The 21,303-nt window shown below is 42.8% G+C and overlaps 1 protein-coding gene across 6 annotated transcripts in view; it reads left to right on the top strand.

Annotated features, from left to right (window-relative positions):
• The window catches only part of LOC115148905 (ubiquitin carboxyl-terminal hydrolase 25), a 45,717-nt gene extending 26,764 nt beyond the window's left edge, over positions 1 to 18,953 (top strand). For 3 of the 6 annotated variants that reach the window (XM_029691206.1, XM_029691204.1, XM_029691203.1), the window contains exons 11-26: positions 1,288 to 1,415; positions 1,590 to 1,685; positions 3,066 to 3,230; positions 3,418 to 3,647; positions 3,775 to 3,845; positions 4,053 to 4,281; positions 4,665 to 4,913; positions 5,146 to 5,288; positions 5,513 to 5,755; positions 6,866 to 6,961; positions 7,358 to 7,536; positions 8,360 to 8,438; positions 12,655 to 12,734; positions 13,223 to 13,346; positions 15,063 to 15,255; positions 18,002 to 18,953. In XM_029691206.1, coding sequence (XP_029547066.1) covers positions 1,288 to 1,415; positions 1,590 to 1,685; positions 3,066 to 3,230; positions 3,418 to 3,647; positions 3,775 to 3,845; positions 4,053 to 4,281; positions 4,665 to 4,913; positions 5,146 to 5,288; positions 5,513 to 5,755; positions 6,866 to 6,961; positions 7,358 to 7,536; positions 8,360 to 8,438; positions 12,655 to 12,734; positions 13,223 to 13,346; positions 15,063 to 15,255; positions 18,002 to 18,174 — 2,478 coding nt within the window. In that variant the 3' untranslated portion in view covers positions 18,175 to 18,953. The remainder of the gene's footprint in view (positions 1 to 1,287; positions 1,416 to 1,589; positions 1,686 to 3,065; positions 3,231 to 3,417; positions 3,648 to 3,774; positions 3,846 to 4,052; positions 4,282 to 4,664; positions 4,914 to 5,145; positions 5,289 to 5,512; positions 5,756 to 6,865; positions 6,962 to 7,357; positions 7,537 to 8,359; positions 8,439 to 12,654; positions 12,735 to 13,222; positions 13,347 to 15,062; positions 15,256 to 18,001) is intronic. The other 3 variants (XM_029691208.1, XM_029691207.1, XM_029691205.1) reach the window with 2 other exon arrangements.
• Positions 18,954 to 21,303: the final 2,350 nt, after the last annotated feature.

Here is a 21,303-nt window from a genome sequence, read left to right as displayed (position 1 = left end):
TATGAACGCATTCAATTATTATTTGACGTGCAGTTATATTCAGGTCCTGATTGGTCAACAAGCTTATTTGACACATCAAATAGTGTTGTTTGACGTGCATCTTTTTTTGACATGCAAAGACCCAAACGGCGTTCCATAGAAATCCTGGTTGATAATGAAGCGACTGAACAACGAAACAGCACAGCAAGTCAGTGAAAGAAATATGTTTTGATTATGTTTTACTGGTAATGAGGACATATGTAAATGCCAGCAAAATAACTTTTTGGTGTGTGTGTGTAACCTTTATTTAACTAGGCAAGTCAGTTAAGAACAAATCCTTATTTACAATGACGGCCCGGACGACGCTGGGCCAATTGTACGCCGCCCTATGAGACTCCCAATCGTGGCTGGATGTGATACAGCCTGGATTCGAACCAGGGACTGTAGTGACTCCTCTTGCACTGAGATGCAGTGCCTTAGACCGCTGCATCCGTGTGTGTGTTAATGCTTGAAAGGCCACAAAAATTTTAAATATCGGTATCGTTTTTTTTTTGGGGCAAGGAAAATATTGGATATCGCTCTCGGCCAAAAATGTAACTTCGGTGCATCACTAGTGTATATGTGTTTTAGCAAGCTAGCTTCATACTTTTTTTATGACATGCCGAAACTTCACGGCCACCAGAGTTTGACATGTGACTACAGTTTGCATTGAATTGTGGGTCATATCAACCCCGCAAGTGAAAAGTTGTTCACTTGCTCCCTCGAGCTAAATTGATGGCCGAGGGGGCAACGTTAGTGAATTGGACCTCCCCTTAAGATGGCAGTCAAACTGTATCCGGTTTCAATGGGGATTTCCCCGAGGGAAAGTGGATAGCGTAAGGGCAGAGGGGGTAAAAATGTGTTTGGACCGCAGACGGTGTCTCAAGGCTTAAAAATCCTTTAGGCTGTCTCCTCCCCTTCATCTACAATGATTGAAGTGGATTTAACAGGTGTAAGGGATCATATAACTTTCACCTGGTCAGTCTGTCATGGAAAGAGCAGGTGTTCCTAATGTTTTGTACACTCAGTGTATATACCATCGGTGTCTGCTTGGACATAATTAATAGACTGGAGACACAACAATATTAGTGGGAGAGGCATGAGTCATGTAGGAATGATTTCTAAACACACTACTCAAGACTACTCATTAAGAAGGGCCCAATTTAAAAAATCTAAAATGTGGTGTTTATGGAAAACCAATGACTCATATGACCTATTTTAGAAAACGGGAACTCAATTATAATGACATATTTGGAATTTCTCCCTCAGCACTGGTTTACCGAACTTCCTCCTGTCTTGACCTTTGAATTGTCAAGATTTGAGTTCAACCAAGCCCTGGGTCGACCTGAGAAGATCCACAACAAGCTGGAGTTCCCTTCCATGCTGTACATGGACAGGTAAGGAAAATGTTATTCAACTCGCATATTGTGATTTAGGGCCTTTTTCTCTGACCCAGATTAAGCATATTCCTGGCCTATAAAACACATTCAATGGAGATTCTCCATTGAGAAGGTATTTCAGTTCAGGAGAGGAATTTATGAACTTGTATGATTTCTGTTGTATTTCGTCAGGTATATGGACAGGAACCGAGAGATCACCAGGATTAAACGAGAGGAGATCAGGAGACTGAAAGAGCAACTGACTTTACTTCAACAGCGTCTGGAGAGGTACAGTAAACTGAGCTAGGCTGTCACACACACACACACACACACACACACACACACACACAGGGGGGTAAACCATAAAGAAATTATATAACTATTCATTCACGGACCGGTTTGGGTTTTCACTTTACCTTCTTTAAAGGTATTTTAATGTTTGGTTTCTTACATTAAAATAATTCCTTAATGACAAAAATGGCACTCAGCCATTTTTATATTAAGAAAACTGCTAACAACTGAGAACTGCTAGCTAACTTTCTAGCACAACAAGTCAACAACTTCAGGAGGGCAAGCTTGCCAAATAGACCACTAGAAATTGTCCAACTACCTCTAGGGACAAAAGTAAGAATTGCAATTGAAGCCAAAAATATAGAGGATAATAATTATTCTCCATAAATGTAATGGTTTTTTTTTATGAAAGGGAGGCATACTAAGACGAAATAAAACGTGACACTGTGTACCGTTACATGCACACAATAATGCAATTATTGTGGATAGTCAGATTTAATATGATAGTTTGTTTAAAAATGTTAATATGATTTTGGGCCTCCCGAGTGCCGCAGTGGTCTAAGATGTCACTACAGACCCGGGTTCAATCCCGGGCTGTATCACAACCGGCCGTGATCGGGAGTCCCATAGGGTGGCGTACAATTGGTCCAGCGTCGTCCTACTGCCATAATCCGATTTAATATCGAATTATTAGTGTGCATGATGCAGGACATTAAGAAATGTATAAAAATTATTGAATTGAACAAATAACTGCAAATGGTAACCATTGGTTAAGTACCAGATTTTGATTCCTATGTAATGTTCTACAAATAAGACTGTCAGTTTTGTCCTCCTATTATTTTTTGTGAAAGTTTGGTTGAACAGTATGTAGAAAGCCTATTAAAGCCACTACCCATACAGCATATTTAGAAATGTTATTATTCAGAGACATTATATAACATCAAAAATATGATACATATTGAGATATTTTGGTCATATCGCCCAGCCCTAACACGTGTGTGTACACACACACACACACACACACACACACACACACACACACACACACACACACACACACACACACCTCTGTTTACTTTCTTACATTGATAAACTATCAAAATGACTGGTCATTCCCTAGCAACAGTCATAGCAACAATACAATACCCACTCCTGGAGACGAAACAGAACAGTGTAATCATTAACGACTGATTTTATTTCTGGCATTGTTGGTATGTACAACATGTCCCCAGCAGTCACATTCTGTTCACAATTTCTTACTTTTGTAATGCATTAACATTTTATAATGCTGGTATGGTGTTTTATAGATGCTCTTTCACTTTATAGATAGTCTTTCATCCTCTCTCTTCCCTCACTCTCTCTCTCTCTCTCTCCCAGGTATCTGAGCTATGGCTCTGGTCCCAAGAGGTTTCCTCTGGCAGATGTCCTGCAGTACGCCATGGAGTTTGCCTCCAGTAAGCCAGTCTGCACCTCTCCCTTGGAGGACATCGACACATCAGCACCCCCCGGTGGCACAACGGGGCAGCTGCTGCCCGCTCTAAGGCAAGTCATGCAACACCATGCAGCTACAACCGCTCATTGTGTCAGGATTTACGTGTTCATGTGTACATGTTTCTGATACCTTTTTTTTTCAGTAATTCTGTCTTATTGAGCTGTTAAATAAGTGGGATTCAGAAGTACAGAGTTGTGGTTTTGACTTCTTCACACTCGTCTGCACCTGACATTACAGCACAGCCGAACAGGGTCCCTCCTGCACCCTTCCAGAGGGTTTGGCCGCCGCCCCCACCCAAGCTCCCTCCACCCAGCAGAGGGTGCCCATCCACAAGCCCTTCACCCATTCCCGACTGCCCCCTGACCTGCCCATGCACCCAGCCCCACGCCACATCACTGAGGAGGAGCTCCGGGTGCTGGAGGGCTGCCTGCACCGCTGGAGGAGTGAGGTGGAGAACGACACCCATGGTACGTACGACCTCTGGCCTCAAACAGCCTCGTATAATACAGCGTCTTGTTTACCTCCATCTGTCTCATATGCTCTCAAGCACACAAATATCTTAATTCTAATGATGGGTTGATTTTGCTTCTCCAGATCTTCAGGGCAGCATATCCAGAATCCACAGAACCATCGAGCTGATGTACTCTGACAAGTCCATGATGCAGGTAAGCGATTCCCTGCCTAAACCTGACGAACCACCTTCACACAAAAAAAATACATTTTCACTGGCTGTAATACTTAAACACCAAATGGAGGTGTTATTGTCTTGATTTGAGAGCACTCACATTTAACACACATTGAGTTAACACAACTCAGGGGATTGCATTGTATTCCTGGTCACTCCATTTTTCCCCCCCCCTGCTGGCTACCAGGTTCCGTTCCGTCTGCATGCGGTGCTGGTGCACGAGGGCCAGGCTAACGCTGGCCATTACTGGGCCTACATCTACGATCCCCACCAGCAGCGCTGGATGAAGTACAACGACATCTCGGTCACCAAGTCCTCCTGGGAGGAGCTGGTCAGGGACTCGTTCGGAGGCTACCGCAACGCCAGCGCCTACTGCCTCATGTACATCAATGACAAGAAGCCTTTCCTCATAGAAGGTAGCTACCGCTCACTGTAGATAAATATATTTATTTGGCTTTTGCCTCTCTTGTTATGGTATACTGTATTTTCTTTGTTCTTGTGTTAAAAAGCAGTAATTGCAGCTGTAATCACTATCCTTTCAGAGTATGTAATTAGGATATGGGCAAGCGTGTTGGTTATTCTTAGGGTCTGTTTATGCTGAACGTGCACAGGACTTTCCATTTCTGAGCATGTTTATAATATACACCTGGTGACTGTAGCTCACTGTGTGTGTGTGTGTGTGTGTGTGTGTGTGTGTGTGTGTGTGTGTGTGTGTGTGTGTGTGTGTGTGTGTGTGTGTGTGTGTGTGTGTGTGTGTGTGTGTGTGTGTGTGTGTGTGTGTGTGTGTGTGTCTCTGCAGAGGAGTTTGATAAGGAGACGGGTCAGATGCTGAGTGGTCTTGATAAGCTCCCTTCGGACCTGAAGGCCTACGTGAAGGAGGACAATGGCCTGTTTGACAAGGAGATGGAGGAGTGGGACAAACTGCAGGCACGCAAGGCCCAGCAGGAGAAGCTGGCCCTGGCTGCAGCTGCTGCAGCCACTGCAGCAGCAGAAACAACAACATCCCATCAACCTATGAGCACAGAGCCCAGTCCACCAGACAGCTGGGGTGAGGACCAGGGGTCTTCTCTACAACATTTAAACACTACTGAGTTGGTCTGGTTACGCTTTGACCAGTTTCTGGAAGTGTGAAAATAACATTTCCAGGCCAGCACATTTGGGGCCAATTGGCACAATAGTGTGTAAATTATATTAGGCAGATGACAAATGTCATGAGTCTAATAAGAGACTTGTGCTTCCACTGCAGTGTTGGTTTATGTGTCTGTGTGTGGTTCCTCCAGGCCCTCAGCAGGACCCAGAGTACATGGAACAGCCGTCCCCCACAGACGACTCCAAGCACCTGCAGGAGGACACAGAGAGGGCCATCTCCAAGGCTGCAGCCGAGCAACAGGAGGAGAGGAGCCCTGAGGGACTGCTTACTGCAGTAAGACCAAACATCTCTCTCACACACACACACACACGCTCGGACGCATACACCTCTTAACCACATTAACCACTACTACTCCTCCGCTTCTGTTACTGAACCACGTAGGCCTACCACACAACCCCAGTTCTAAATTTCACCCTTTTTCGTAGTTTCTCTTTCTGTTTAACGTTGCCCACCATGCCTCTCGCTCTTTCTTGTTTGTTCTCTCGCTCTCTCCACAGTCCAGTGGGGGGAGTCTCTCCCCACCCCTTCCCCCCAAACCCCAGTCCGATGTCCAGGTGAACACTGAAACCCCCCTCGCCCCTCCCTCTGACCCTCAGCCTGTGGATCCTTCCCTCACCCCTCCCTCTGACCTTGACCCCCCCATGGAGGATGAGCCCCTTTCCCAGCGTACGATAGAGGTTGCCATTCCCCAGGTGGGAACCTTTGTCATCGAGTCAGAGGAAGGGGGGTACGATGATGAGGTAGCGCTCGACTCTCAGCTCACCCAGCTGACTCTTCTTTGGTGTGCTGAAAAGTCTCTCTGCCTGTTTGGTGATTAGAATGAGGAGATGTTCTCCTCTTGGCTCTTTTTATAGGGTTTTCACACTTGAGTAAATTTTCATTTAGAGCAGTCTTCAAACCAGAGTCATGGTTAGCTCAGGGCAAGTTTCTCACAGTTGGCATTTTCACCAAACTTCTTGGCAGACCATGATAGGAGTGCTATATTAGACTACAGTCAGTGTACTATCCTAGAAGATGAAACTAGCCTTCGGCTAGCTTTAAAAACATATTGTGTGAAAAGCCTATCCCTGTCAAGCCTACCTGCATCTTGCAACAGAAGCACTCTCTCTTCTACACAAAACAGAAGCCTTTGGTTCTCATCAGAGATATATGGACAAAAATTTCACCTAAACATCGACTCAATTGTCTGGAGAGTTTATTTTTAACTGCATCTCGGCAGCAAATGTGAAAAGTAAATGTGATTTGCACAGTTTGTATTACTATTCCCAACATAATTTTTGATGCATAGAAATCTGTATCATACTAAACTCTTGAGGGGAAAAGAAAAGTATGTTGAATAATGTAAGCGCATCGTCTCACTGTTCCTAACAATAAATGATTTGGTTTTGCTTGGTTTGGCATTTTATAGTAGTGTGTGGCGAATAATGTTGTGAAAGTGCTGCAGTAGAATCGATGTTGTTTAGTTTCAAACCCCCTCAGATGGACCATAGGCTGTCTGCTGGCTGTGCACAGTATGACTGTCTGTACCATAGGGACCTTGATCTTCACAGGGCTGCCTTTCAGAGGCCCCACTTCATAGACAGACTCTCCTTCATAGGACAATTTAAGCATGTACTTCGTCCCTCACATGACAGGGGCTGTGTATGTACCTCACAGTAGTAGAATAACTATGAACATATGCATGGACTGCTGAGTGATGTACGGTATGCTTGTCGTGACAGAGTTGCATGGCCCAGGGCAGCTCAAATAGTGCTGTGCCAAAAAGGTATTATTTTGGGGGCTTGCTCCAAGGGGTCCAAGGGATCTATTTTCTACTGTTGTAACATGCTTCCCCTCCTTGGCTACTGCAGGCCATGATGACTCCAAACATGCAGGGTATTATAATGTCCATTGGCAAGGCCAGGAGTGTGTTTGAAAAGCTTGGGCCTGAAGCCGCCTTCTTCAAGGTACATACATCCAGATCCCATTTTCTCTTTCTTTTCTCTTTCACTCCTTTATTTATTCACTGACTATTTCACTGCATGCCTCTCCACAACCATCCTCTCATCCCTATTTACCTGGCATTTCTCCATCTGATCTTTTTTAGTCAGTTCTTTTCAAAAACATCTTCCAGAAGTGGGACTTGAGATTCATTTGAACAAAGCAAACTTGAAACCAATCTTTGAGTTTTGGATGAGAAGGATGATGATGATGATGATCTTGACAACTCTGCGCGGAAGACGCTAGTTTTGTCTCCTGCTGCTGTAGATGTTTGTCAGTGTTGTAATATAGGCCTACACTCTGAAGTTCTAATGCTTATTGGGCCTACCATGTCCATTCACCCTATGCTTTTTGTTTTTCAGGCCATTAAGGTGGAGTACACCCGTCTGCTGAGGTTTGCCCAGGAGGACACGGCCCCGGAGAATGACTACCGTCTGCAGCACGTCATCGTCTACTTCATCCATAACCAGGCCCCCAAGAAGATCCTGGAGAGAACCCTCCTCATGCAGTTCGCAGACCGCAACCTAAGCTTTGACGAACGGTCTGTATGGGTTACACCACCATAACCGTCTTATCTTTATTAAAATAGTGGTTAGAGCGTTCGGCCAGGAATCGAAAGGTTGCTAGATCGAATCCCTGAACTGACAAGGTAAAAATCTGTCGTTCTGCCCCTGAACAAGGCAGTTAACCCACTGCTCCTAGGCCGTCATTGTCAATAAGAATTTGTTCTTAACTGACTTGCCTAGTTAAATAAAAAATGTAAATAAAACAAAAACAACACCAGGTTATTACCACTGAACTTCCCAAAAACACCAGCAGAGGGTAGCAAAAAGCAAAGCCTTTGAATATGTTATATAATCTGAAATGACCAGAAGTTGTTTTTGAAGTCAGCTATAGCTTGATAATGCCCAGTCCGTTAGATTTATTCCAGTAGGACAGCCTTACAGAACTTTTATAGAGCCCTTTTTGAGGACTAAAGAAGAACATCACATTTCTCTGGATAAATCACATCTCTTCTAATGTCTTAAAGTTCTCGCACACGCACTGAGATGTTTGTGGTAATCCATATTCTTGAATTCATTGATTCAACTCTCCTCTTCTGAGCGGTATAATTATGTGTTGCATGTGGTCTCAATAAGACCCTCTGGAAAGGAGGAGTGTCTGGTTAAGTAGTAAGGAGTGATTCATTGGGCCTGTGTTTCACGACCGCGAGAACACGTGTAATATTTAATCTCCTGGAGTAGCTAGTACTTCACCAGTATTCATCGTACCACTGCTGTAACATCACTCTCCCTTTCTCTCCGCTTTCCTCTCTTTCTCTCTCACTTTCCCTTTCTCTCCATTCCCTCCCTTCTCTCTCTCAGGTGTAAGAGCATTATGAAGGTGGCCCGTGCCAAACTAGACCTTGTTAAGCCAGAAGAGGTCAACATGGAGGAGTATGAGGTCAGCGTTCTGCAACACTTTGGTTTTGACTGGTTTCAAATGTTTGGTCTGGTACATACAGTACCAGTCAAAAGTTTGGACACACCTACTCATTCTAGGGTTCTTCTTTATTTTTACTATTTTCTACATTAGAGAATAATAGTGAAGACATCAAAACTATGAAAAAACACATATGGAATATGTAGTAACCAAAAAAGTGTTAAACAAATTCTTCAAAGTAGCCACCCTTTGCCTTGATGACAGGTTTGCACACTCTTGGCATTCTCTCAACCAGCTTCATGAGGTTGTCACCTGGAATGCATTTCAGTTAACTTCCCTAGTCAACAGCCAGTGGAATCGCGTGGCGTGAAATACAAATACCTCAAAAATGCTATAACTTCAATTTCTCAAACATATGACTATTTTACACCATTTTAAAGACAAGACTCTCGTTAATCTAACCACATTGTCCGATTTCAAAAAGGCTTTACAGCGAAAGCAAAACATTAGATTATGTCAGGAGAGTACCCTGCCAAAAATAATCACACAGCCATTTTCAAAGCAAGCATATATGTCACAAAAACCAAAACCACAGCTAAATGCAGCACTAACCTTTGATCTCCGTCAGATGACACTCCTAGGACATTATGTTATACAATACATGCATGTTTTGCTCAATCAAGTTCATATTTATATCAAAAAACAGCTTTTTACATTAGCATGTGATGTTCAGAACTAGCATACCCACCGCAAACTTCCGGTGAATTTACTAAATTACTCATGATTAACGTTGACAAAATACATAAAAATTATTTTAAGAATTATAGATACAGAACTCCTTTATGCAATCGTGGTGTCAGATTTTAAAATAGCTTTTTGGCGAAAGCACATTTTGCAATATTCTGAGTACATAGCCCGGCCATCACGGCTAGCTAATTTGACACCCACCAAGTTTGGCCCTCACCAAACTCAGATTTACTATAAGAAAAATTGGATTACCTTTGCTGTTCTTCGTCAGAATGCACTCTCAGGACTTCTACAACAAATGTTGTTTTGGTTCCAAATAATCCATAGTTATATTCAAATCCCTCCGTTTTGTTTGTGCGTTCAAGTCACTATCCGAAGGGTGACGCGCGAGTGCATTTCGTGACAATAAATTCAAAATATTCCGTTACCGTACTTCGAAGCATGAAAACGCTGTTTTAAATCAATTTTTATGCTATTTTTCTCGTAAAATAGCGATAATATTCCAACCGGGCGACGTTGTATTCATTCAAAGGCTGAAAGAACAAAATGGAGAATTCTCATGAACGCGCATCTCCAGTGTCACTGTTCCCAGGCTGACCACTCACAAATTCTCCTGCTGTTCTTCGCCCAGAGACAGCAAACACCCCATTACACTTTCTGGCGCCTTCTGAGAGCCAATGGAAGCCTTAGAAAATGTCACGTTACGGCAGAGATGCTGTATTTTCGATAGAAATGCAACTGAAGGACAACAAATTGTCAGACAGGGCACGTCCTGTATGGAATCTTCTCAGGTTTTGGCCTGCCATATGAGTTCTGTTATACTCAGACACCATTTAAACAGTTTTAGAAACTTTAGAGTATTTTCTATCCAAATCTACTAATTATATGCATATTCTCGTTTCTGGGCAAGAGTAGTAACCAGTTTAAATCGGGTACGTTTTTTATCCGGCCGTGCAAATACTGCCCCCTAGCCCCAACAGGTTAACAGGTGTGCCTTGTTAAAAGTTAATTTGTGGAATTTCTTTCCTTTATGCGTTTGAGCCAATCAGTTGTGTTGTGACAATGTGGGGGGTATACAGAAGATAGCCTTATTTGGTAAAAGACCAAGTCCATATTATGGCGAGAACAGCTCAAATAAGCAAAGAGAAACAACAGTCCATTACTTTAAGACATGAAGGTCAGTCAATCATGGAAAATTTCAAGAACTTTGAAAGTTTCTTCAAGTGCAATCGCAGAGGATAAGTTCATTAGTTACCAGCCTCAGAAATTGCAGCCCAAATAAATGCTTCGGAGTTCAAGTAACAGACACATCTCAACTGTTCAGAGGAGACTGCATGAATCAGGCCTTCATGGTTGAATTTCCGCAAAGAAACCACTAATAAAGGACACTAATAATAAGAGACTTGCTTGGGCCAAGAAACACGAGCAATGGAGCAATCTGTCCTTTGGTCTGGAGGAAAATTTGAGAATTTTGGTTCCAACCGCTGTGTCTAAGGGATTTGTGAATATTCTACAGCGATATAGAGTGGGAAAGCGGCCGTGCGTTTGGACAATTAATAGACACTGCCGTAAATAAAACCAAAATAAAAAACATCTGTCTTGTCCAGGAGTGGAGTCTATCCAGACCGAGTGTACCATTGCCAATCAGAGCGCTACGGTTGATCTACATGCAAACAAGCCATTTGCTACAAGGGCCTGCCATCATTCACTTTGAACTGGACTGTGTGTTTACAGGCAGTTGCAACAGCGCAAATTTGGATCATTAGAACACATTCTGCAAAAGCCACAAAATACACTTGAAATGTAAACCCTCTTACATTTCTGAACTTTACGGACCTATTGATCAAACAACCATAAAAAGGTATGTTATCTTTTACTATATGCAAATCAACAAGACCAACAACTAATGCTAGCCAGAGCAAGATGAGCTAAAATCTAAAGAAGGATCATTAGATAAACCCTTAAACTTTTTCAGCTAGTTGGCTTTCAAAATTGCACTGATAAACAATGGGGAATAGCCAGCTCGCCCTTCTGCAGCTTGCCTGCCAATACATGCTTTGTCCCAACCAAGCACCCAAGCTAACTGGCTAAAGTAACTAGCTACTTCCAGACACAAATGAGAGAGCTGACCATTTTACTCGCCCTAGCAGAGCTGTTTACATGTTATATAGAGCGTTGTTATATAGAGAGTTCGTGACGAACTAGTACTTTTTTTGCCTACGTTTACTGACACCGGTCATATTCAGCCGATCTTACTGCATAACAGTCGTTCAGAATAGCTAGCTAGTAAAGTGATTCACATTTCTTGCTAGCTAACCAAATGACATGTGCATCTCTAGCTGTGTAGCCACTGAAAATGATATGAGGAGACAGTCAGTCACTCTGCATGTGTGGTTCCCACCGTGAAGCTTGGAGGAGGTGGTGTGGGGGGTGCTTTGCTGGTGACACTGTCAGTGATTTATTTAGAATTCAAGGCACCCTTAACCAGCATGGCTAGCAGAGCATTCTGCAGCGATACGCTGTCACATCTGGTTTGCGCTTAGTCCCACTATCATTTGTTTTTCAACAGGGCAATGACCCAACACAGCCCCAGGCTGTGTGAGGGCTATTTGACCAAGAATGAGAGTGATGGGAGTGCTGCATTAGATTACCTGTCCTCCACAATCACCCGACCTCAACCCAATTGAGATGATTTGGGATGAGTTGGACTGCAGAGTAAAGGAAAAGCAGCCAACGTGTGCTCAGCATATGTGGGAACTCCTTCAAGACTGTTGGAAAAGCATTCCAGGTTAAGCTGGTTGAGAATGCCAAGAGTGTGCAAAGCTGTCAAAGGCAAAGGGTGGCTACTTTGAAGAATCTAAAATATATTTAGATTTGTTTAAAAAAGATTGGGTTACATGATTCCATATGTGTTATTTCATAATTTGATATATTCACTATTATTCTACTATGTAGAGCAGTAAAAATAAAGACCTTTCAATGAGTAGGTGTGTCCAAACTTTTGACTGGTAATTTATATAAAGACATTTTTACAGTTGAAATGTTTATTTTATTTATTTAACTAGGCAAGTCAGTTAAGAACAAATTCTTACTTACAATGACGGCCTACCCTGGCCAAACCCTGACCGGGATGACACTGGGCCAATTGTGCGCCGCCCTATGGGACTCCTAATCATGGCCGGTTGTGATACAGCCTGGAATCAAACCAGGGTCTGTAGTGACACCTCACGCACTGAAATGCAGTGCCTTAGACCACTGCGCCACTCAGGACCCCAAATGAGATGAGCGTGTGCACAATATTTAGCATTCAAGTAATAGGTTTAAATTATTATTATCTCTACATTTGAACTGATCCCACTAACCCTTCTATCCAATGGAAAAAAACACGGATGTGATGTTAATCTTCAATGTTAGATCCAAATGTTCCAGATCCGTCCTTAAAATCCTTTAAAGCTCATTTATGAACCTTTGGCCCCTACATTTTTCCCAGATGTGGCATCAGGACTACAGGAATTTCCGCGAGACAACAATCTTCCTGATGATTGGCTTAGAGCTGTTCCAGAAGAAATGGTGAGACTGCTAATTGGCAGGGCTGTTATTACATTCTGCTCTCCACAATGCAGAGCTTCTAACTCAAGTGTCCTTTTCTTACTTTAAGCGTGAACTGATATTCTTGAACCATTTCTGTATTGAATGCATTGTTTTGAAAATAGAGATTGAAATACTCTCTGTAGATGATTGCATTATTAATAGTAGGACCTGAACTTCTTAAAGTCACCTGCAGAGGGCAGCAGATCCTTCTGGAGCATAAAGCTCAGTCTGGCATTGATCAAGATGGTTGTTCATGTATTTGGTTATTTCTTCTGTTAATTCTCCCTCCAGTACATCCGTTTTTAAATCCTCTATGAAAAAAGCCTGATAGTTCCTTCTCTAGTTTCCTTTTGTAGACACAGCTAAACCTGATTTAGATCTCTGCTGCCTCTCCTTGTGGTTAAGTTTGTACCACCCTGATGCTTCTATAATGTATCTGACTCTCCTGTGTGTCTGCTTTTCTGCAGCTTTGTGGAGGCCTTGATGTACCTGATCTACTCGTACCAGTACAACAGAGAACTGTTGGTCAAAGGGCTGTACAGAGGTCACAACGATGAGCTCATAGGTCACTACCGCAGAGAGTGCCTGCTGGTGAGACAAACCTCTATCACTCACAATCATACAACTGAACCACTGCACTATTGCAAATATCTGTCAGCAGTTGACTTTATTTATTTACTTAGTAAGTTCATGTAGGATTTTCTGATGCTAGCAGGTTTAGCATTTGGGACAGAAACTTTTTAAAGAGACAATGTTGCAGCCTAAATGAGAGGAAGTGGTCGGAGTTCATCCATAGTGTTTTAAAGATCATCACATGTTTCCAGTCAAAACAATAGGTCACAGTGGAAGTAGTTAAGTCATTCTCTTTGAAAATGAACACCGCTATCGTCTTATCAGCAAGGCTGTCTGTCTCTGACCTCCTAACTCATCCTTGCCTTCCCTTGAGTCACGTTGACTCAGCCAAACTGTGATGTCGACCAAGATCATCCCTCCACCCAATAATCTCTAGGTTTGATGCAAGGCTTGTTCCTGTTCTAGCTGAGATATTACATTGTCTTTTTTATTGCCCATAAAGATTCCCACTGAACTTTTCTCAGCAAATGCTCTTGGTGTGGGGGGAAAAGATCCTAATCTTTTCAATATTCTGATCAGACTACAGCTTCACTTTTGTTTTTCATATCCCATCTCCAAACTGTGCTCTGGTTCTATTTGTTAGGGCTTAGATGGAATGATTCCCTGGTCGGTCAGATCAAGCTGTGACTGGTCTGGTCTGAACCGGGAGAGAAAGAGGGGTAACCCTGTTTCTCCTCGGTTGGCCCTGTTGCTGCTCCTGCACTCAGTAACCCTACACCGGCATTGTGCTCCTAATGTAATCATCCGAGTGGGAATAGGAAGCAGTAGGCCCAGCAAGTGTAAACACATTACCAGGAGACATGGCTGTGTCCTGAGCTAACCTTGGCTCTGCTCCTTCAGGGCTCTGCTAGAGTTAGAGCCGCCATCTCAGATCTCTGGCCAGAATGAACCCCTGGCTCCCGCTCCAGCCCCGCTCCCTCCAGCCCCGCTGTTTACCTCCTTCTCTGTTTTAATTGAAAACACTGCTGACATTGACACAGTTATGTTTTGTGAACCCCCACCAAGTCTTTCTGGTTCCGGAATGGCCGTCTGCATCTGTGTAAGGTACCCCAGAGCTGAGGTCAGGGAGTTTCTGTGTCAGCAGCATTGCAAGGCTTAGCTAACACGAACATAGCGAAGTGTCTGTGTGCATCATGTAGTACGTCACTGCCCACGTCAGTACCACAGGCCTTGAGAACATCCTCTGACATTGACAATGTCTGTGGGGATGGGTGACTACCAGATAGTGGTAAAAAAAACAAATTATAATAATAATTTAACTAGGCAAGTCAGTTAAGAACAAATTCCTATTTACAATGACGGCCTAGGAACAGTGGGTTAACTGCCTTGTTCAGGGACAGAACGACAGATTTTTACCTTGTCAGCTCGGGGATTCGATCTAGCAACCTTTTGGTTACTTGCCCAACGCTCTAACTACTAGGCTACCTTCCGCCCCAGCAATGCAAATGGTCTGTGTCTTACCTGGGCTGCAGCCCCTCACACAGAGGTGGTCTCTAATGTAAAATACATATACATTTATAACATAGGAACATGTAATACCTGGCTGTCCTGTAAGTCTGTTTTGACAGAGTAGCTAATACTGGTAAATTTGTTAGCATACCACTTCAAGCTAATCCCTAGCATATGAAGCAAATCCATAACTCATCGATCTATATGCATGTGCTTTACCCATAGAAACTGAACGAGAATGCGGCGAGGATGTTTGAGTCTGGTGAGGAGCCGGAGGTTTGCAATGGGCTGAGCATAATGAATGAGCTGGTGGTGCCGTGTATCCCCTTACTGCTTGTCCACGACACAGAGAAGGACCTGCTGGCTGTGGAGGACATGAGGAACCGCTGGTGCTCCTACTTGGGGCAGGAGATGGAGCGTGAGTTTGTTTTTTGGGATTATTTTTAACCCAAATTTGAAGATTAGGGGACTAATCTACCAAGAGTCTAAAAAAGTCATAGGGCAGAGGGAACAAAGAGCATTTTCACACTACTGACCCAGCTGTACTGTACTGTGCTGTATGTATCCATAAAACATTGATATACGACGCTATCGCCCCTATTGTGTTGAAGCTTTTATGATCGGCCATTTGGTTTTCAACCTAGCATGGAGAGATATTCACTGCCCGCATGGATCATTTTTTTTCTTAATAAGCTTAAACAAATTTCAACTTGTCATTCGATTTTTCTATTGGCTATTGATATTGTCTGTTCCTTCTCATTATTAGTCCTCTAGCTACCTTACCTTAGGGTATTCAAATAACGTTTTGAGATGCAACTCGTTACATTCATTGTTTGATCAGGAGATGCACAGAACGATGAAGCATAGCCTTCCATCATGAAGAGAGAAGGCAATATAGGCTGTGTTTTTTAAAACACAAGATGGTTAAAATAATAATTTACAAATGTTTTACATTTTTTGACAAGCGAGCACTTAGATATGGTAATTTTCACGGTTTCATAAATTCTTAGAATGTTTGGCAATTACTAAGGTATTTGTGAATATTCTATAGCAATATAGAGTGGGAAAGCGACCGTGCATTTGGACAATTAATAGACACGGTAGGAGCGGAGTCTATGCAGACTGAGTGCACCATTGCCAATCAGAGAGCTACAGTAGGCCTACATGCAAACAAACCATTTGCTACAAGAGCCTGCCATAATTCACTTTGAACTGGAATGTGTGTTTATAGGCAGTTGCAACAGTGTACATTTGGATCATTAGAACGTGTTCCACAAAAGCCACAAAATACACTTGAATGGATTTCTGCAAATATGTAGCTAAATGCCACGGAAGTCCTCTTTCGTTTGTGAACTTTACAGTCCTATTGATCAAACAACCATAAAAAGGTAGGTTATCTTTTACTATATGAACATCAACAACTAATGCTAGCCAGAGCAAGATGAGCTAAAATCTAAAGAAGGATCATTAGATAAACCCTCAAACTTTTTCAGCTAGTTGGCTGTCAAAATTACACTGATAAACGATGGGGAATAGCCAGCTCGCCCTTCTGCAACTTGCCTGCCAATGCATGCGTTGTCCCAACCAAGCACCCAAGCTGACTGGCTAAAGAAGCTAGCTACTTCCAGACACAAATGAGAGAACACCTCACTGACCATTTTACTCACCCTAGCAGAGCTGTTTATATGTTATATAGAGCGTTGTTATATAGAGAGTTCGTGACGAACTAGTACTTTTTTTGCCTACGTTTACTGACACCGGTCATATTCAGCGGGTCTTACTTTAAGAAAAAATCATGCTAACTGCATAACAGTTTTTCAGAATAGCTAGCTAGTAAAGTGATTCACATTTCTTGCTAGCTAACCAAATGACACGTGCATCTTTAGCTGTGTAGCCACTGAAAAACTATTTGAGGAGAAAAGTCAGTCATGACATGACGTTCTAGCTAGAAAAATTGATACGCTAGCATATTAGCCACGTTATGATTCTTTGCTAGTTTGATTGTATTGACATTCCCAGCCTTAGTTACATTTCTGTTTTTGTCAAAAATATTTAGTCATTGGAACTGACAGTGCATTCCGAATGGAGGCAGCAAACAATGTACCAGGTCAGCAGTGATTTACAACCTGATAGCAGTAGTTTTTGGAGTAGCAAGAAATGTATTGGTGAATTATATTAATCATGCATTAAACTGCATCCATCTATTCTGCCAACAATGCCTTAGTGTACGTCATGGAATGTTGAGTCAAATAGAACCTATTTTGAAAACTTCTTATAAAGTTGGTTTTGTAGCATAAACTGGGAATTTTATATTTTTGACTGATATATTATGATTGTCTGTTTCATATCCGCAAAGTAGCTTGTGTGATGCCCTGCTGTGCGCTGCGAGACAGTTTTTTTTTATTTATTGCCAGGCTCCAGTCATGTTCAAATGGGCTAAACCATCGTCTGTCACGTCACGATGTTATCACCATCGACAATGGCTGTCAATCATCGTCGATAGACGATGCTATTGTAATATCGTCCTACCCTATTAGGCACCCTCGGTAGTTGCTGGAACCGACAATAACATATCTGAGGCAACACAGTACGGTTTGGGCTAGTGCAATAATGTGAAAAGGGTACAAGAGCCTAGAGGCAGGGGGGTTCGATTTTTGGTACTGGAGATCTGTTGTGTGATTGGTTGTTTTTCTGCTGTAGTTTAATTTGGGAGTGACATGGAACATGGTCAGGGACACGGTCATATTAGCTGATATTAGCAGCCAGAACAGGCAAGCCATAACAACCAGGGATATACCCACTTTGTGTTGGCAGAATTTGACCCAAATTGTTAGTTCAGAGAACGTGGTTCAGTGGAGTTCTAGCCTCTACTCCAGGAAAAAGTTTGATTGGTTTTCAGAAAAGTGACCCAGCAGCATCTTCTTAGAACTACAGCCAACCCTGGGCCTCTTTCATCTTGTTTTCTCAATCTGTGTTTTCCTAGAGGAGCATGCTTACCAAGAGCTTGTGCTATCACAGTGAAAATATTTAGCTTATGATTTATCTGTTTGGTAACTGGATGTGACTCTGAAGAGTGACGCAAGCAAGGACTTTGAAATAATCACTCTCTCAACTCTCTTTTTCTCTCTGCTCTCTCCGTCATTGTTCTCCCCCTCCTGCTGCAGCCAACCTGCAGGAGAAGCTGACTGACTTCCTACCCAAGTTACTTGACTGCTCGACAGAGATAAAAAGCTTCCACGACCCTCCAAAGCTGCCCACCTACTCCACCCTGGAGCTGGTTGAGCGCTACGGCCGTGTCATGGCCTCCTTGTGCCGGGTGCCTGCGGACGGGAGATGAGCTGAGGGGGCAGCAGCCCCCCTCACAGTCCCACGGCCCCCTCAGCACCCAGGCCACTCACCAATGGAACTCTTTTAACCCATGCCTTCCTTATAAACCAGGGGTCACTCGCTATAGCTGTTACTCCTCTCTCTTTTGCTGCTATAGGTTTTATCATTATAATAATTATTTCAATTCGATTTAAGTAAAACGCAACAGAGAAACGAATGAACAGACAGTTGGAAAAGGAGGAGCGTGAGTAGTGAAAATGGCGCTCTTGCAGTGATTGAAAGCCAGTGCATGCTGCTCCAAGCTTTGTTAAATGAGGTGGGGTGTTTTTTGTTTTTTGTTGTTGTTCTGTTTATGCCCCCTCCCACCCCCACCCGCCTCTTTCTTAAAGCACCCCTTCTCTGCAGAAGGATCGCCCTGCTGCTCTGCCATCAGTTTGGTACAGTATTATCACGTTTTTGTTTTATTTTTCTAAAGGAAGCGACAAAATGAGAACCTTGAGATTTTATCAGCGGCTTTAAGTATCTCAAGTGGGTCTGTGAACTCTGGACTGCACCAGAATGAGAAGTTTTAAGTGCTGTGGTAGACAGCCATGGACACTCTGTGGCTTGTTAATAAATCAAGATAATAAAATTTTATTTATGGCCCTTTTAGGCCAAATACATCGTTCCTTTGTCTGATGTCCCATGTCTTTCTGCACTAACACTGATATAATGCAATCATGTATTACACGGCTGTTAACTGTGTGAATGTACAGGTAACTGCCAAAATAAAGGAAACGCCAACATAAAGTGTCTTACAGGTCCAATTCAGCCATTCTTATCTCAATATGAAATCATTTCTGGGTAACAAGTAAGTTGCTGTGATTTTCTTTCTAATAAAATGGTCAAAATAACCATAGCCTTTCAACAAAGAGCAATTTCTCAAGCAAGAATTTAGCTAGGACTGTCTGGGAGTGGACTGAGTGTGGAGGGGAAAACTGAAAACTACAGGTGATGTCTGAAGTTTACATACACTTAGGTTGGAGTCATTACAACTTGTTTTTCAACCACTCCACAAATTTCTTGTTAACAAACTATAGTTTTGGCAAGTCGGTTTGGACATCTACTTTGTGCATGACACAAGTAATTTTTCCAACAATTGTTAAGACAGATTATTTCACTTATAATTCACTGTATCACAATTCCAGTGGGTCACAAGTTTACATACACTAAGTTGACTGTGCCTTCAAACGGCTTGGAAAATTCCAGAAAATGATGGCATGGCTTTAGAAGCTTCTGATGGGCTAATTGACATAATTTGAGTCAGTTGGAGGTGTACCTGTGAATGTATTTCAAGGCCTACCTTCAAACTCAGTGCTTCTTTGCTTGACATGGGAAAATCAAAAGAATCAGCCAAGACATCAGAGAAAAACAAATTGTAGATTTCCACATTTCTGGTTCATCCTTGGGAGCAATTTCCAAATGATTGAAGGTACCACGTTCATCTGTACGAACACCGGACGTGCTTGTTGCACCCTCGACAACTACTATGATTATTATTATTTGACCATGCTGGTCATTTATGAACATTTTAACATCTTGACCATGTTCTGTTAAGAGGACTGGCCACCCCTCATAGCCTGGTTCCTCTCTAGGTTTCTTCCTAGGTTTTTGGCCTTTCTAGGGAGTTTTTCCTAGGGAGTTTTTCCTAGCCACCGTGCTTCTTTCACATGCATTGCTTGCTGTTTGGGGTTTTAGGCTGGGTTTCTGTACAGCACTTTGAGATTTCAGCTGATATACGAAGGGCTATATAAATACATTTGATTTGATTTGATGGGACCACGCACCCATCATACCGCTCAGGAAGGAGATGCGTTCTGTCTCCTAGATATTAACGTACTTTGGTGCGAAAAGTGCAAATCAATCCCAGAACAACAGCGAAGGACCTTGTGAAGATGCTGGAGAAAACGGGTATCTATATCCACAGTAAAACGAGTCCTATATCGACTTAACCTGAAAGGCCGCTCTGCAAGGAAGAAGCCACTGCTCCAAAACGGCCATGAGAAAAGCCAGACAACGGTTTGCAACTGCACATGGGGACAAAGATCGTACTTTTTGGAGAAATTTCCTCTGGTCTGATTAAACAAAAAAATATAACTGTTTGGCCCTAATGACGATCGTTGTGTTTGGAGGTAAAAGGGGGAAGCTTGCAAGCCGAAGAACACCATCCCAACCGTGAAGCATTATGTTGTGGGGGTGCTTTGCTGCAGGAGGGACTGGTGCACTTCACAAAATAGATGGCATCATGAGGGAGAAAACTATGTGGATATATTGAAGCAACATCTCAAGACATCAGTCATGAAGTTATATCTTGGTCGCAAATGGGTCTTCCACGTGGACAATGACCCCAAGCATACTTCCAAAGTTGTGGCAAAATGGCTTAAGGACAACAAAGTCAAGGTACTGGAGTGGCCATCACAAAGCCCTGACCTCAATCCTATGGAAAATTTGTGGGCAGAACTGAAAAAGTGTGTGTGCGAGCAAGGAGGCCTACAAACCTGACTCAGTTACACGAGCTCTGTCAGGGGGAATGGGCTAAAATTCACCCAACTTACCCTTAAACGTTTGACCCAAGTTAAATAATTTAAAGGCAATGCTACCAAATACTAATTGAGTGTATGTAAACTGACCCACTGGGAACGTGATGAAAGAAATAAAAGCTGAAATGAATCACTCTACTATTATTCTGACATTTCACATTCTTAAAATAAAGTGGTGATCCTAACTGACCTAAGACAGTGAATTGTTGCTAGGATTAAATGTCAGGAATTGTGAAAAACTGAGTAAAGTATTTGGCTAAAGTGCATATAAACTTCCGACTTCTACTGTACCTGTTATTGGCAGGGATGTTTGGAACTGTCTTTCTTATTGGTCTGTTAACTAATTTACTGCCGGGTATCACCAGGCATGCCAAAACTTGTGTGATCACGCTCTCCATAGCCGATGTGAGCAAGACCTTTGTAAACAGGTCAACATTCACAAGGCCGTGGGGCCAGACGGATTACAAGGACGTGTACTCAGAACATGCGCGGACCAAATGGCAAGTGTCTTCACTGACATTTTCAACCTCTCCCTGACCGAGTCTAATACCTGCATGTTT

This window comes from Salmo trutta, chromosome 15, assembly GCF_901001165.1.
Source record: "Salmo trutta chromosome 15, fSalTru1.1, whole genome shotgun sequence".
NCBI lineage: Eukaryota > Metazoa > Chordata > Actinopteri > Salmoniformes > Salmonidae > Salmo > Salmo trutta.
Note: the sequence above shows the minus strand (reverse complement) of the source record. Positions and strands in the feature narration are given on the sequence as shown.